This window comes from Rhinatrema bivittatum, chromosome 8 (genome assembly GCF_901001135.1).
Source record: "Rhinatrema bivittatum chromosome 8, aRhiBiv1.1, whole genome shotgun sequence".
NCBI classification, from domain to species: Eukaryota; Metazoa; Chordata; class Amphibia; order Gymnophiona; family Rhinatrematidae; genus Rhinatrema; species Rhinatrema bivittatum.
In genome coordinates, this window is record NC_042622.1 from 187,973,617 (window position 1) to 187,987,189 (window position 13,573).

General features: G+C 44.0%; 1 protein-coding gene across 1 annotated transcript in view; it reads left to right on the top strand.

Moving 5' to 3' along the window:
- The window catches only part of NCF1 (neutrophil cytosolic factor 1), a 37,889-nt gene extending 24,935 nt beyond the window's left edge, over positions 1 to 12,954 (top strand). Inside the window, exons 9-11 of the mRNA XM_029613557.1 lie at positions 6,192 to 6,299; positions 10,132 to 10,283; positions 11,623 to 12,954. Coding sequence (XP_029469417.1) covers positions 6,192 to 6,299; positions 10,132 to 10,283; positions 11,623 to 11,744 — 382 coding nt within the window. The 3' untranslated portion in view covers positions 11,745 to 12,954. The remainder of the gene's footprint in view (positions 1 to 6,191; positions 6,300 to 10,131; positions 10,284 to 11,622) is intronic.
- Positions 12,955 to 13,573: the final 619 nt, after the last annotated feature.

The following is a 13,573-nucleotide window of genomic DNA, read 5'->3' on the forward strand; positions in this document are numbered from 1 at the left end:
GGGAAAAGAAACAGGATGCTTAACTTAAAATTGACTTCCGGCCACACTAAGCATGTTCAGGGTTAGAGCCAACAGACTTGGGCCACACCGAACGTGTTCGGGGTCTGAGCCAACAAACTCAGCAAGAAATCTCTGTGAAAAAAAGAAAAAAATCTGAATAGAGTTCAAAGCGGCTCTCAATCATATGCAATTTCTCCCTCTTCTAGAGGTTAGAAAGCCAATTCCCCATCGGAATCCTCTGATGTCTCATGATCCACATCCCCTTGAACATTACCAGGGACTGCCTCCCTGCAGCATTTGCCCACCGTGACTGACAAATGGGAGGCCTGAGCACGTGATCCCTACATAGTAGGTTGCTTCGCCTTCACTGGGCACCCCTACAGAAAGGTCTGCAGACACTGGAAACATTCCACCCAGGAGGAGGAGGGATCTATATTGGAGCCCACAGGCCTACCCTTGCTCTCTCCAACCTCTCTCAGGGAAGCTTCTGCCCTTGGGAACAAGGGAGAACTGACCATTGCCTCACCTCCCACTACTCCCCATCCAGAGACACCATAGGGGATGTCCCAACATGGGCAAAAGCTGTAATAGTAAAATCGCATCTAAACAGCGCTGACACAAATGGAAAGAGAGTGAGGACTGAATTGCTATCAAACGGCAAGCCTCACAGACAGCAAAGCGCTTGGACATATTCCTGAACTTCGACTCTAGGTAGCCTCCTGTGCGCAAACCAATGCCACCTGGGCGTACATGCACACCCCTCCAGGACGTGTGCAAATACGCGCTCAAGACTAGGTTGCAGTCATACACGCACAACTACATGTGCATATACGCATTCATATAGGCCATGGTGATACGCGCACAAGTAGCTAAGCAAATATGCACTCAAGTTTAGGTTGCAGTCTTATGTGCACAAATACCTGCGCAAATAAGCGCTCTGGTCTAGGTCGCGGCCTTACACACACAAGAATCTGCGCAAATATGCACTCAAATCTAGGCCACGGCCTTACACGCACAGGTTCCAGCACGTGCAACCACCGCGCGGTGAGAATGTTCGCACACGACTACACACGTGAGAAAATAACCACTCAGTGGCCTACCACAAAGCTAAGTAAAGCCTGCCTGCACCTTCAGCACATTTAGGCCCAGATCCATTTAACATCCGACACCGAAAATTATCGGCCTGAAGAGCTTCTTAACGGCTCAGGCCTCTTGACTGGCCATGAATCCATGGAGACAAGGGCCAAGAGCCAGCATCTCGCTAAATACGCTTTGCGCATAGCAAATTAAAACTGGCAGAAGACCTCTACTCCTCCTCAGTGCAAGTGCCTCTCTATACCTCCGAGGGACAGGGAACTGTCAATGATAGCTGAGGAGGGGATTCCCCTGCCTCTCCCGCCTACGCTGCTAGAAATCGAAAATGGACACCGTTTCTGTGCTGACGGAGAAAGCTTCAGCGCTAGACCCTCATCACCATGAGGCTTGTTTTACCGGTGCGGTCCTGCTCGACACAGACCCTTGAACGCCATGCCACTTTTGCCACACGTGCACGCTGCTCCTCCCCACACCCGTGGCACCACCAGCACCTCAACGGCAAGCAAGCAGGAGGAACAGTCCCTCAGCGCCACGGAGCCAACACCCGGTCTCCTCCACAGGCAGCAAAGCTGCTGATAAACCCCATCACTGAGCTCCCCGAGCTGCTAAGGCAGCTTCCCCTCTCCCCCTCGAAACCTCGCTGCTGCACAGATTCCTCTATTTAGTTCCTTGTTCTCCTTTTTTTTTTTTTCTCTCTCTCTCTCTCTCTCTCTCTGAGAACAAATAAAGATAAATAGAAACCAATACTTTCCTTTGGTGCAGAAGTTCAGCTTCCAGGTGTGCAGGCTGCGTGGCAGATCAGAAAAGAGCCAGACCACTGGCTATATAAATCTTCTTTTGCCAAACGTTAGTGACCCAGCTAAAAGGGATACTTCCCTGCTCTGCTGGGCTTACATTGCAGAGCTGCCAGCAGATTCCGCCGCTGTCTCATGGGAGTCGAGGGATCTGGGTGTTGTGATCGTGGACCCTTTCTCCGTGACATTATAAAGTTTGTCTCAAGGGAAAAGCCCCTGAGAATTTGTCAGCAGAAGGCAGTGCAAGCAAAGAAAACTAAACAGAATATTAGTTCTTACCAGTCCACGTTCCCCTGAGACAGTCTTTAGAAATTGGGAAAATTAGCGAAAAGTAGTTGACACATGGAAAATATCAGATCTGGAACAGGCTGAATCAGAAACAGACTGAAGTTGGATCTAGCTGAAGCCGGATCTGGACGAAACAGGATCTCGCTGAATCAGGTTCTGGACAAAGCAGGAACAAGCTGAAGCAGATTCTGGACGAAGCAGGTACAAGCTGAATTTAAAGAAAACTGAAGCTGGAGCAAACTGACAGACTTCACTCACCCTCGGCTGTTGCCAGGACAAAGGAACACCAGACCGTTGCAGTTTTAAATAAACTTCTAAACTTCCAGTGCAAGTTCTAAGCCTCGAGCCTGTTGCTGCCTCTTTAAGATGGCAATGATGTCATTAGTACATGCACGCGTCCCGGAGGGGGGCTTGCCCCGATGCTCCCAAAAACAGTGATCGGCCCGCAGCCCTCAGCGAGTGGCTTGGCCGACCCCTGAGGCAAAAAACAGACTCTCCAGACCCGCCGGAGCAGGTACGAAGGCCTGGCTGCGGCGAATCGCAGCCGGGTTTTTTAACACTGGGCCACCAGATGTCCACCCTATGGACTTCCAGACCAAGCTATTAGAAGTGTCACCAATCCCCTGCTTGTCTGCCTCAAAGTAGAGGGATGGCCCCCACCAGGACCTCACAACCCCCTGGGAGGATCCAGAAATGTTGTCTTTTAATCTTCTTTTTTCTTTTCTTTCTCTCCAGACTTCAGGTTTTACACCATCTAGCAACTGCTGGAGACAGAGAAATACTGAGGGACTGCAGGTGGCACTCTGGGTTATGTACAGTGTCAGTGAAACTTTCTCTGTCTCCATCTGTTGGCAAGGAGGCAAAACCCAGGAGTCTGGACTGATCTGAGTACGTACAGGGAAATACATATTAAAGGAAAGGACAGACACAAATCAAGAAAAAGTAAATTGAAATAGACAGCCTTTTAGGTTTTTCTGGAAAAAAAAAAACTTGTATGGAGAAAACGTGTGCTTCACATCTATCTCCTAGTGAAAATTTCATGCTGCAAAAAATAATAAGTAAAAAAGCATGACTTCTCTCTTTCAATCTTTTTCTTAATGCAAGAGGATCCTTAACCTGTCCCTTACTAGGCCTCGGTGTCCCCCAGTCACTGCAGACAGTGATATCAGAGAAGAGAAGGAGTGGTAGAAGGGCTTTCACGTTCCCCAGTGGAAGGTGTTAGAGACTATCAAAACTCCTGTGCCCTTGTGGTTCAGACTTCCTTTTCAGGTGAGAGAGAGGTGCTGGAGGATGGCCTCTCCAAAGGGAAAGGACTTGTCCTGCTTCCGGTCCTAGGAGCATGGCTGGGCCTCCAGGACTAGGGAAGTCTTGTTGTGAAATCCCAGGGAGGATTCCCAAGTTTTCTAGAAGATCCTCTGTGGTGGTATTGCTACAGAGGTTGAAGTGAGTGGATTCCTGAGTCTTGTGCTGAGGAACTAAAGAAGAGGAGAGTTAAGCTTATGCTCCTGTCTGAACAGGATTTCTTCAGAGATTGGAGAGGTAGGAATTAGAGGGAAGACTGCCTAACAGGAGAAAGGTCCCAGGAACTGCTGTCTGAGGAAAACATCAGTCAGAGGCTCATCTACTTTTGTCTACTGCATCTAAAAGAGCTGTATCCAGAAATACAGGTACCAGGAATCGTACCTTGGAAGGGAAAAGCCCGGGAGCATGGGTGCTTCTATGGCCCATGACCTCCCACATGAGCCCCTGTGGACCAGAAGAAGTTGGGACAGGGTCTGTTATTATTATTACATTTATTTATCACTGTCCAACAAATCTTAAGGTGATTGACAAGATTAATTATACATACAATTAAAACAGCGAAGACAAATTACAGCATTCCAAAACATCAAACTCCTCGATAATCTCAGACTAACATAGCCCCCTATTTACCTCTCTGACCAAGCCCATGCAATCAACTGTCAGGTTAGGCAAACAACCATGCCTTTAAAGCTTTTCAAAAAAATAATACATCCTGCAGTAGAAGATTCCAACTCTTAGGAGTTATTACTGAAAACATTTGAGAACAATGTTTCTCCAGCCTAATTTCATTGACTATTGGAACTAACAAAAATTCTTGTTGAGAAGAATGGAGTACATAGCCTGCAACATATTTCTGAATTGTTTTTATAAGATATTGTGGAACCTGATTATGCACTATCTTAAAGAGCAACACCAACAACTTAAACTGGATACCATATTGGATTGGCAGCCAACGTGGCTCACAAAGCTTAGGGGAAACATGATCACTTACTTTCAAACCCCAATCAATCTTGCCGCAGTATTCAGAATCAACTGAAGCTGGGTCAATAGTTTTTTAGGAAGACCCCAACAAAACTATATTGCAATAATCGAGTCTCAAAATTAATAATGCCTTTACTACCAATCTTAGATCATGTTGACACAGATAACTGCCAAATGACTCTCAAACATGCAGTCTTTGCTACAATAATTAAATTGCCAGATATTGCCAAATCTTATTCAAGCCAATCCCCTAGATCTCAGACTATTTATTTATTTTATTTATTTAGACATTTTATATACCGCTGTTCCATGAAAAGATCACAATGGTTTACAAAAGTAACATTCATAGCTATAAATCAGCAAATAATGATGGGTTACAACGGTAGTATTCTTAAACAGACATTAACATCTATCAAATGAAATGTTCCAAAACAAATTGACTAAAGAACTAGGGCATCAAATAAAATAATATAACAAATTTCAATTATAAGTCAGTACGTTGTGATGAGATTCTTACATTTTCTCGTTGAATTGATTCCTCATGCTTCCATTAGTATCTCTTGTCCTTCTTCTTATTGTAGCTCTCTACATTCTGATGTTTTAAAGTTAGGGTATATGCATTTTTCAATAGCCATTTTTTCAGCCCACATTTAAATCTCTTTCTATGTGGTATCAAGCGAAATATCTCAGGTAGGGAGTTCCAAAGTTTCGGACCTGCTATGGAAAACACACGATCTCTTACTTGAGTCAGATGTGTGCTCCGTATTGAAGGAACAGTCAGTAGTACTTTATTTTGAGATCTTAGTGTTTGCTGAGGTGTGTATGGTTGTAATGTCACGCCAATTATTACCAGTGTTATTGGAATGAATGATTTTGAATGTTATTGTTAATACTTTATAGTATATTTGGGATTATACTGGTAGCCAGTGCCGTGAAATCAGCGAGGGTTTAATGTGATCACATTTCCTAGTTCCTAACAAAAGTTTTGCTGCTGTCAGCGCTGCCTCTTCTTGGCTGTAAACCCAAACTCATTAAATCCCAGAACAATCTCTGAAGGCAACTTTTCTTGTTCTGTGATCGGTGGTCCTGCACCCCTATAAATTGGCTTTACACCCCTGCTCGATTATACTTATACTGTTCTACAAGAATTAAGCCTTTTTTTGTTTAGTTTACCTTAGAATTCCTGTTTTGGGGGATTTCATGCTTAAACTACCATTTCCCTCTCTCTATTTTGAGTATTCAGCTTTTTGCTGGCTCCCTCCCGATGCAGACTTTTTGAAACATGGCCCGTGTCAGGGGACCATGAAATTACTGATATGTATATTTTTGGCTGGATGCTGACAACCTGAATGTCTCACTTGCTTAGCATACAAATAAAACTTTGAACTTTTTGGACATTAGTTGAACTCTCCTTGTCCTTCCTTTCTTCATTGGTCTGCTTTTATATCACAGACATAGACAGCATAAAATGAACAGTGGCCATGGCAGGGAAAGAACCAGGGACAGTGTAGACCATCCATAGGCTGCAACAATAGAACAGGAGCTGAGTCTAATAACTGTGTCTTTCCATATAGATGAACCCTTATCTTCATAAGATAGTGAGGCCTACTGAGACCAGGTTTGACTGTTATCACCTTAGAAAAGCGGACGATATCTTATTAGGTCAGGAATGATTTTCACAATAGTCACTACCAAAGGGATGACTCTTACTTCAAGCTGTTTTTGACACAGGAAGGATGAAACAACTGGCTATTACCCTTCCATGTATATGCAGAAATCCGGAGAGGAGCCCTCAGCAGACAAGAATCAATTTAAAAACAAGCGTGCTCCTCCACGACGGTATGTATTATTATTATAGCTATTTACTTTCATATAGTATGGATTGCTTATGTAAAAAGTCATGAACAAATATAAAATACACTATTGACTGATTTTTCAGAGGGGTTCCACGCTTAAAATAGCATATACGCACATACTTAGCATGTATAGGCATATATGCTATTTTTAAAATGTCACGAGTGTGTGCCTATTTTTTGTTTTGCATGTACATTTTACTGGGGTGGGGGGGTGGGTGCAGTCCAGGTGCGTTCCAAAGCAGGGTTCAGAAGTATGCACAGTAGTTACTATTTTGTAAGAGATATATGCATATTCATTATCAAACTTATTCATACAATTTTACACCTGGTAATTGATTTTGCAAGTAAAATCGGATTTTCGGTTGACTGTGGTTTTTGGATGGGAGGTCTGGGTGAACTGGTGGGGGTTCAGGGTGAAGTGCTAGAGGGTCTAGATGAACTGGAATGGACTGTATGAATTTGTGAAAGTATCGATGACCTGGTGATTCCAAATACGCATGCAAGTATTTTCAAAATGGTATATGCGCGTACTTTATAAAATACCCACATTCGCATTTAATTCTGTGTGTCTATTTGCACACGGGCGGATTTTAAAAGCCCTGCTCGCGTAAATCCGCCCGGATTTACGCGACCAGGGCCTTGCGTGCCGGCGCGCCTATTTTCCATAGGCCGCCGGCGCGCGCAGAACCCCGGGACGCGTGTAGGTCCCGGGGTTTTTGGAAGGGGGCGTGTCGGGGGCGGGGCCGAACGACGCGGTGTTTTGGGGGCGGGACGTGGCGTTTCGGGGGCGGGCCCGGGGGTGTGGTTTTGGGCCGGGGCATTCCAGGGGCGTGGCCGTGCCCTCCGGAACCGCCCCCGGGTCGGGTCTCGGCGCGCCAGCAGCCCGCTGGCACGCGTGGATTTACGTCTCCCTCCGGGAGGCGTAAATCCATGGATAAAGGTAGGGGGGGTTTTAGATAGGGCCGGAGGGGTGGGTTAGGTAGAGGAAGGGAACGGAGGCAGGCTGCGCGGCTCGGCGCACGCCGGCTGCCCAAAATCGGCAGCCTTGCGCGCGCCAATCCAGGATTTTAGAGGATACGCGCGGCTATGCGCGTATCTTATAAAATCCAGCGTACTTTTGTTTGCGCCTGCTGCGCAAACAAAAGTACGCGATCGCGCAGTTTTTAAAAATCTACCCCACAGTGTCATGATTATTTCACCCATAAAACATATACACGCATGTTCATAAAATGGATAAAGGAAGTATGCGTTTTCTTGCATTGAAACTATTTGTCCATATTTAAGGAGCAGAAATAATGCAGGATTTTACAAACTGTGCAGTTCCTACCAAACATTTTATAAAATACTAATCACCACGCATCCATTTACATGCAAATGCTGTACCACGGATAGGCTGCCTGGTAGAATTCCTGTAATTAAGAGATAAAGACCACACAGTGGGGCCAGACAACAGCTTCTTCCCTAGAACAGCTTCTTAATGAGTGAGAAAAAGTGCCATTTAGACCGGAGAGATGTGGTAGCTGAACTGCTACAGAATACCTGACAATGATGTGTGTCTCTGGAGGAGGAGGATTTTCTCCCAAATGGTAAGTGTTACGAGTGCGAGGAGCGCAGTCACCTCTAAAGCAGGTGTTGTGAGCCCTTGAGCCACGGCGCGACTCAGGGAGGAGCCCCAAGCCACACTGTGGGAGGTAAGCTGGTGTGAGTATGGGTAGCCAGGAGCAGGACAAGATAAAAGACAAGAACTGAAGGTCCAACCCTCAACCGAACCTGCCTGCCTCAGCATGACCAGCAACATAGTGCTGGTCAATGAACAGTCCTCCGACCGTTCCAAGCCCTTTCGGACCTGCCACTGGGTAACGGCAATAGTCGGCAGGCCGGACAGAAGATGAGGGCAGACGGTCTTAAAACATAGAAGGCTCCGAAACAAGGTACTGTAGACAGATTCTGGAACAAGGTACTGTAGACGCAGACTCAGGAACAAGGTACTGTAGACATAGGCTAGGGTCAGGACGAGGACTTGGGAGGATTAGACATTGGCACTGTCCCTCAGGGCACCCTACACAGCCAGTACCACTGGTCTGGTCATGGACCACCCTGTCCTACACCCGCAGGAGCGGGACCAGCACAGGAAGGAACCCAGCCTGACGAGAATCCAACAATGGGAACAGGAACCAACCTCGCGGATTTACCCTCAGGAAGTCATCTGGCAGACTCACAGCGCTGGAGAATCAGAGGACTCGGAAAACTCAGGAGCGGGAACAACTGAAGCAAGAGCAGAATCTTGAACCACCAGGAACAAGCAGACACAGGACACGGAGCCATCAAATAAAAGAATCCAGTGGAAACCTGGATCAGCACAGGATAACCTGGAAGAGCATGACATCCAATCCGAAAGCCAAAAGGAACTGAAGTGAAGATCCTTTTATACTGCTGTATGCAAGCAACTCCCTGGGAAGAGTCCAGATGGGCCGCCCCTCGCTAGCCCTATAAGACTGGAGAGAAGCTGCGGGCCCGCCCCTAGGGAGAAGGGCCTGGCCCAAACCAGAACGTCCAGGCTGCAGTAGAGCAGGCCTCAAGTAGGCCCCGAACACCAATGAAGGCCTCCCAGGCTATGGAGCAGGATCCGGACAATTGCTCAGGTGAGGCCCTGGCTTCGGAGCGGCCTCTGGAGAAAGGTGAGAGGCCTCCTGTGGCACAGCTACAGGAGGAATCGTAACAGTAAGGAAATACCCAATGATTCACATTACTGCACCCTGAAAAGGTATTACACATTGAGAAGCTTTTACACAGATATTAATAGTAATTGATGGCAGATAAGAACCAATTGGCCCATTCAATCTTCCCTGTTGGCTTCCTCTCCGATTTTCTACCAAGTTGGGTAGATGAGCAGATACATTTCTGTACTTAAACCAACACCAGGTGCATTCTCCGTGCCTTTTCCTACCTCTGCCCTTTATTTTATTGTTTTTATTCAGATTATGTATGTTTTAAACTGTAAACCGCTTTGACTAAATTTTTATTTGTAAAAGCGGTATACAAACATTTTTAAATAAATAAATATTGTCCCAAGTATGTTTAATTTGGTTACAATGCTGGCCTCCACTACCTCCACTGGTAAAGCTATTCCGGGTCTTGTCAAGTCCCATGTTTAATCCACTACCCATGCCGCCTCCCAAGTCTGACCACCACTCTTTGTAATAATCCAGACAACTGTGCTAATCCAGAAACCTCTCCGGACATCTGGCCCCCTCACACGCAGTGCTATTTTTATTTTTATCCTACTTTTTTCAATAGTAGACTCAAAGTGCTTGGGACTATGACTGCTCTGTGTATTAAAATTGCTTTATTTCTTCTCTAAAATGGAAAACTTCAGGTTGTTTTTGCTTTTTTATTTTTCGGAAAGATGTAGTGTTTAGTTATAAAAAGAGCGCTACCTATGGTTCAGTCAAATTAGGATATTTGATGGGATGACATAGAAAAAAAAGGATTTAGCCAGGAAGTCTGTTTTTAATTAAATAAAAACCTTGCACTGAAAAAAAAAGGTACATGCAATACTGAGACACCACTGGAAGCTGTAGAGGCTGTGTGATGGCTGTTCTGTTAAAGGCTTTTTCTTACTCTCATTGAGTAAAGAAAGGATCAGAATCTGCATAGAACAGGCAAGAAGTGAGGAAGATGTGAATATCTGTTTCCTGTATGCACTATTTTTGAGGTGCAACAATATTTCAAAATTAGGTGATAACTTTTTCTGCTTAATTTGTTTGGAGACAAAATTAAGCTATTGGAAACTTTCCTTTTGGTTTTCTTCACAGCTCGACCATCCGAAATGCGCAAAGCATTCATAAGCAAAATCGCAAGCAGATAAGTCAGGAAGTCTACCGTCGGAACAGCAAGAAGTATGTCCGGCAGAGGAAGTCCAGGGTCAATACTAAGAACAAGCAGAACCAGAACTCCAACAATATTGGTACACTTGCTTTCTAATCTCTAACTTGTAAACGAAATACTAGAATGGAATAATGCATAGCTGATTCTCAGTATAATATTCTTAGGCATGTTGGTCCTCTTAAATCTTCAGCAACCATAGACCCTAAAAGTCAATATCTGCAAACTCCTTTCATTTTTAATACCTGAGCATGGATTTGAATGCAGATGTCCAGGGATTCGAATAGGGGTAGCCAATTCTGGTCCTCAAGAGCCACAAACAGGCCTGGTTTTCAGGACATCCATAATGAATATGCATGAGCTAGATTTGTATCCAAATCTATCGCATGCATATTCACTGTGAATATCCAGAAAAGCTGACTGTTTGTGGTTCTTGAGGACCAGAGTTGGCCACCCCTGGATTAGAAGTTAGTTGACTTCCCAAACTACTACTGAATTGGATGATACTTGGAAATGAAGCTCCCAGAGAGAGAGAATCAAGAAAAACATCAAAATTTCCATATATTTTGCTCATAGGAAACAGGGCTGGCATTGGACATACTGGAGTGGAGCCACGGGCAGGCACTAAGGAATGGGGCCAGCCAATGGCAGGCACTGATGTTTCAATGAGCTCTAGCTGCCCAAACCATACTGGATGTGCTGTTTTCCAAAATATCCCACAGGACATATTAAGCTACAAGAAACACATTCAACTATGAAATGTTATTTAAAAACAAAATCATGCAATGTTAACCCCCACCTGTATACTATCCAACAGAGGAGCCCAGTAGTTGTCAAGTTGTTTAAAACGAGGAAGAATGGGCTGGCTCAATGGGAAGGCCCTGGGTTGAATACTCTGCTTGGGTCTTCTGCTCCCTGGGTTGGCCAAGCTTGGAGACTGCTGCCAAGGCAGCAATCACAGCCCCTAGGAGAAAGGAGGCCCAGTCATTGTGCAAGAGCGACACTTACTGGCAGGGAGACTCCATGATTGCAAGGTTGTGGCAAGAATCCTGGCAGATGGAAGCCTTGGCTGAGGACTGTTGCTACAATGAACTAAAGTGAGCTGGGATGCACTATAAAATAGGGGGGAAATCCACAGGTAGTTGCAAATGAGGGCTCATGGTTCCAGATTCCCACCCTGCTTCCACCTGAGTGGGAAACCCAAATGAGAGTGGGAAAGCTAAGTCCAAAAAAAACCCCAAACAAACTGGGATGAACGCTGGAATATTTAGCTGAGCTGTGCCCAATTGGATATGGAATAAATATGATTTATTTATTAATCCTTTAAGCTAGAGCGTCACTGGAGTAACACAGGGCACAATACTCTGGTGACATAGGTGGTTTTATTGGTATCTCTTTTGTTTTGTTTTTTTTATTTCTAGAAGAGGAAACGATACAAATCCAGTCTAAGCCCCAGCCTGCCATCCCACCAAGACCCAGCAAGGACCTGATTCTGAATCGATGCACAGAGCACACAAAGAACAAAATCCAGGCAGCAAATTGAAGGGGTTAATATGGCAAAACTGCTTCACTGCCACTGACTCCGGCAAATAAAAGACTTTTTATTTACCATTCTCGGAGAGGTGGTCTTGGAATACTCTGAAGAAATCCTGGGAGAGAGAGAGTAAATCACATATGCGCGACATGCTTGTTCGTGCATGGCATGCTTTGCTAAAAATAAGCTAATATATCTGCACTGGTATCTTAAGTCATGGTTAAGTGATTTCATAAACGAAATGCAATGATTATCAAAGGGTCTGCACTATATAATGCACTGGCTTACTTCAGTTGTCAAATGAAGGGAAATCATTTTGCAGCATTTTAGAGATGTCAAAACAAGGTTTATTAGAAAAGTAGAAGCAGGAATTTATTTTTGAAGAAAAATTTGGAATCTGTTTATAGATAGATATTTATGTTCATTTGATATATCTCTATTTTCAAAGCAAGATATAACCAACCTTAAACTATGAAGGTCTGAGATTGGAGCAGAACAGAAAAAGAATAATATATGTGTTTGGTGTAACTATCAAAAGACAGCATGGAGATGTTCAAAATACATGAGCTAGATGGGTCTTATCTGCTGTCATTTTCTGTTTAATAATGGATGGAGAAGTCATCAGCAGAAGCTGTAACAAAACAGGAAAAAGGCACATAATGTGATATGAGCCAGTTTGGTTGTGGGCATAGGGGTGGAGGGAGACTATGGCCAGAGTGCGCACACACACAAAATCCAGGCAGCAAACTGAAGAAGCTCTGATAGCATGTAGAAATGTTTCACTGGCACGGACTCCTACAAATAAAATATATTTTGTCTCCTCTGAAATTCTATAAATAAACCTCAGGAGAAAGAGTAACCCATATGGGCTTTTCCTTAGCCCCTCTACTGATGCATTTTGCTTTCTGTAAATGTAATCATAATAGATGTTATCAAGACTACAACTATGCAATGGAATGGCAGTTCAGAAAACAGGACTGCTTCAAAATTTCACCTCTCCCTTCCAAAACCGGATGACAAGAGAGATGGTAACAGTCTATGAGCATGCTCACTTTATGGAAATAATCACTTCTTCACTCTCCCAGACCTTGAAAGCCTCTCTGTGAAGTTTTTTTTAATATAAATGTTACAGAGTTGATATTTCTAAACTGAGGTGAATTTCTTTGGTATTAGAACAGGCTATACAAATACTGAAATAAACAGCATGACAGACGTTTCACATTTGCCATTTTGGATATCATTTGGGTTTTGCAATGTAAAAAGTTATACCAAGGACACAACAACAACAACAGAGACTGTATGTTTCCCAGAATTAAAAGTTTTTATTCTTATGCGCATAAGGAAGTCAGCTCCAAAGTTGGAAAGCCTGACTTAATCAGATATCCAAATGTCTTTACTTAAATACACTTTTGCCTAGGAGATTAGTACAACACTCCTTTGATTTCAGATCACAAGGTGAAAAACATTAGCTGACATTAACATTCCTAAGTGTCCTGAGAACACTAACTAACCTTCAAGACATACATTTTTTATAACTCTTCATTGTGGTATCTAAAACTATAAAGAGACACATTTGTCTTTCTGTTATCTAAGTGTGAGACAGTTTCAAGACCTAGCAATGCCTCCTAGAAATCTTCTGGTAATTTACCACTAAACTGATGCCTCTAATCAATTTTATTATCGCAGTCCCTCCTTAGGTCCAGGGGGCAGTGCTTGTCTTAAATTTCTACTATACTTTCACTCATAGTGCATAACCTATTAAATTCTTCACCTGAGTATACATTCTGGGGCACTGCAAGTATTGCTAAGACCATTATTTTAGGAATGCTTCTCTTACA